A 3,697-nucleotide genomic window follows, 5' to 3' on the forward strand; every position below is an offset into this window, starting at 1 on the left:
TTTCTGGTAGCATATTTTTAAGGCTTTTTTTTATTATTATTGTGGTACCAACAGATAACATTAGACCTGCCCTTTAGGTTTTTAAGAGACAAATTGTAGTGCTGACTCTCTGTACAATGCCGTACAGCCATCTCCAAAACCTCTTCATCTTGCATAACTGAAAAGTAACCCATTTCTTTCGTAAGTGTGCTTTAAAGAGTGATAAATCAGCTTGGAAAAAAAAAATCTGGAGGGAGGCTATTAAAATGTAAGCCTTTGAACAGAGGAAAACAAAAATGCCTGAAATTTTTAAGAAGTGAAAGTGTTTCCGACGATATTTTCCTTTTTATCAAAAAAGCCACAAATAGCTTCGGAGGCGGACACTTTCAACTTGAAAAGGAAATCTACGACAGAGTAGCAAAGAGGAACAACAACCAAACTCATTTATAACCAGTGACAACCCAAACCCATGAAGTTTTTAAAAGAATGTGATTGTTGTCAGAAAGAATCGGGTCCCAGGGTGCTGCTGTTCAGCTCTGGTTGCACTCAAAGCCGTGGCTGAGGGGCGCGCAGGGAGGTTCCTCCAAGGCTGGTGGGCACCGACCAGCAAGAAAGTGAATTCTGCATACTGTACGGATCATCGCTCAGTTCAGGGCAGTCAGTTTGCATCTGGGATCAACCAATTGTGCTTCATGAAACCGTCAGCCCTCATTTGCGTCTGGCTGTTTTCTTCTGTCCAGTTGTAAACAAGGGCAGCTCCGGCTGTCTCCCTACCCTCCGCTGCATGGGCAGATCCCACAGTCAGACCTAGTCAGTGGCCTCAGAGCTCAAGTTAAAGTTCTTTCTTGCAGACAACAGTTCCAGTGCCTACTGGGAAGTCACAAAGAGAAGCAGCTTCGGAATGACAGAGTTAGAATCCCTTTATGGAAATGCATACCTTAGATGCCTACACATCCTGGCGTGCCACGTCTCTTCCGTGAAATGAAGTTAGGTGTTCCTAATATGAACAACTGCTTTTTTTTTTTTTTTTTCTAGGCAGACTAGCTCAGCAGATTCATCTGGTGGGGGAGGTGGGGGTGGTGGCGATCGTTTTGTTATTTCACTGCTCTGGGGCTTTGCTTGGATCAGCCAAAAATGACATGGATAGAAATACTGTCAATCTGGTCCAACTCCAGGAAGCTAATCATGCCTGAATCGCTCGGAGGAGGGTAGAGATGGCAAACAGGAACAGGTATGTTGGCTTTGGTTCTCATCTACCTCGGCCACAGTGTCGCCTTTACAATAAACAGGAGAGGCTGCTCTGAGAGCATCATGTCAGTTGTAAGAGTGTGGAAGCCCCTTGCCCCAGCAAGAAGCATAAAGGTCATGTTTAGTATTCGCTGCACTGAATGCTCCTAGCCAGCTGGTGTGTCCCTGTTCAGATTTTCATTTATGCATCTTGGGCTGGAACCTTTTTTTTTTTTTCTCCCAGTCTATGACTTTGTCGATTTAAGGGATAACGGCCAAAGTGAAACAGCTTGCAATTTGCACCTGCCGGCTCCAAGCATTGCATGTCAGATTACGTGGAGAGCAAACCCTTTGCTGCTAATGAGAAGAAGGCTGGGGAGGGCTCTGGATGCTGCTCTCTGGGGAGGGGAGGAAGGCTTGTAGGATATTTTAACGTTTTTGATTCTTTTGTAGCTGATCCCTGTTTTCATGTTTTGGAGTCCCCGGAGTAAAACAAAATACTATTTTTTAAAAAAAAAAAATATGAAGCTGTGTACACTTTGAAGAAATGTTTAAATGTCATGGACAAAAAACTGGATTAATATTCAGCCTGAATGCCTCAGATGGGGAAGAAAAAATTTAAATGCTAAATTATTTCCAAGTTTTACTAAGCATAACAGACCTATTGAGGCCTTTAACTTGTGAAATTGATGACGAAACAAAGTAAATAAAAAGTTTTTAGAAGAGGATCAGAAACAGGACCTGTTTTGCGTGTCATGTCAAGTGCCTGAATGGACACCCCAAGTTGTCTGCTTAAGTTGCCTTCAAAACTGTAAGTTACTGAGGTCAAAACAAATATTCAAGTACATGACTACAAAATTACAGCTAGAGAGATACATATTTATCCAACTCACTGTTGTGAATTGCAGAATGAGTTCTCCACCTCTGCAAAAATGTCAACACCTGCAATTCTCTCCTACCTTTTCCCCCCAAAAGTATTCTCTGCATCTGTCTTAGCTTTCATTACTTCAAGGAATTACATCATGGGTTACCATATATTTAAAAATAATTTAAATTATTGGGCTGAGAATATAGCTCAGTTGGTAGAGTGCTTGCTTTGCATGCACAAGGCCCTGTGTTCAATCCTGCATCACACACACACACACACACACACAAAACAATTTAAATAAAACTCATTAAAACGAAAGAGGTGTGATCATGACTTATTTCCCTAAACCTTATATATTCGAAACAAAAATTACCAGAGTAACCTTTGACTATTTAAACACGACCTTCCGGAGGAGGATCCGAAATTTAATAAACAAAAATAAAATGAGCAACTATGATGAAAACTGTCTCTTCATGGAAGAATCCATGCTGCGTCTGCATTCCAAAACTCCCCCTGCTTGGCACCTTCTGGTAAAATAATAACTGAGAGGATGACGGGTTAAATGGAGTGGAGGTGGTCGCAACTGTGCTTCACCAGTAATGAGAGTAATTGAATAGAGTTGCTGGCCCACATCTTGCCTGACAGATAACGTTCCAGCTCGCGCAGCGATGACCCTTTCCATGCAGCTTTAGGACTTCTGCCAGCCACTGCGGAGGCTGGTTAGGTCAGAGGGTTGAGCCATGTGTAATTCAGAACAGAGGAGGTCCCACGTTCACTCCGCAAAAACAATTACACTACTTATTTCGCTCTAGCCCTTGCCCAAAACTCACAAGCCTCACAGTTTCAGTGCAGTCAATCTAATTCTGCCCCTGGGCGATAAGCCGCATGAAAATATGTGGTGCTGTGTTTATAAATCTAATCAGAAATAGAAAGAGTGGACAGGCACAGTGAGGTCCTACTATGGATCATGGGAATCCTTGGAAATTCTGAAGGCACTTTTGTTTAACTTCCACAGACTCTCTTGTGCTACTGCGTCCTTGGCCACACTCATTAATCATCCTCTTTACTCGTGAGTGCTACCAAGGAGGCTAAATTTCTACCCACTTCTTACTCTTTCCATCCATGGATAATATTATGAAAAATAAAGCTTAAAGGGCTGTTTTCAAAGGGAAATATCAAAGAGGGGGCTACGGTGACATCGATCTTACCTCTCTATCCATGTTCTTGGCTCCTTGCCCTTGGCAATGTGCAGATTTAAATCGAGGTCCCCTGAAAAAGAAAAATAGTACACCAGAATAAATTTGCCCCATCGTAAGATCTATGGAGCAATTTGGGGTTGGAGAACTACAATGCTGCGTAAGGTCTCGAAAAGTCTAAATACCAAGTCAGTGCGATTTAATGTGGTGTCTTCCTTTTACCCGTGTTGCTGTTTTTGTTCAGCCAGACCCTTAAAAAAAATGGAATCAATAAAGTTTCAAAACCTTTCACAAACACAACGTCTAGGAAATATGCAGACAATTTACATAAACAAAACTTCCTTTCTTAGGCCTCAAAGGTGACAAATTCAGACTGCATCGAAGTTAGGATGACAAGTTGTTACTGCCGGCCACTGTCCCGTGTTGA

The 3,697-nt window shown here is 42.2% G+C and overlaps 1 protein-coding gene across 1 annotated transcript in view; it reads right to left on the reverse strand.

Annotated features, from left to right (window-relative positions):
• The window catches only part of LOC101968337 (uncharacterized), a 312,858-nt gene extending 309,454 nt beyond the window's left edge, over nt 1–3,404 (reverse strand). Inside the window, exon 1 of the mRNA XM_005327522.2 lies at nt 3,283–3,404. Coding sequence (XP_005327579.2) covers nt 3,283–3,384 — 102 coding nt within the window. The 5' untranslated portion in view covers nt 3,385–3,404. The remainder of the gene's footprint in view (nt 1–3,282) is intronic.
• Nucleotides 3,405–3,697: the final 293 nt, after the last annotated feature.

This window comes from Ictidomys tridecemlineatus, chromosome 8, assembly GCF_052094955.1.
Source record: "Ictidomys tridecemlineatus isolate mIctTri1 chromosome 8, mIctTri1.hap1, whole genome shotgun sequence".
NCBI classification, from domain to species: domain Eukaryota; kingdom Metazoa; phylum Chordata; class Mammalia; order Rodentia; family Sciuridae; genus Ictidomys; species Ictidomys tridecemlineatus.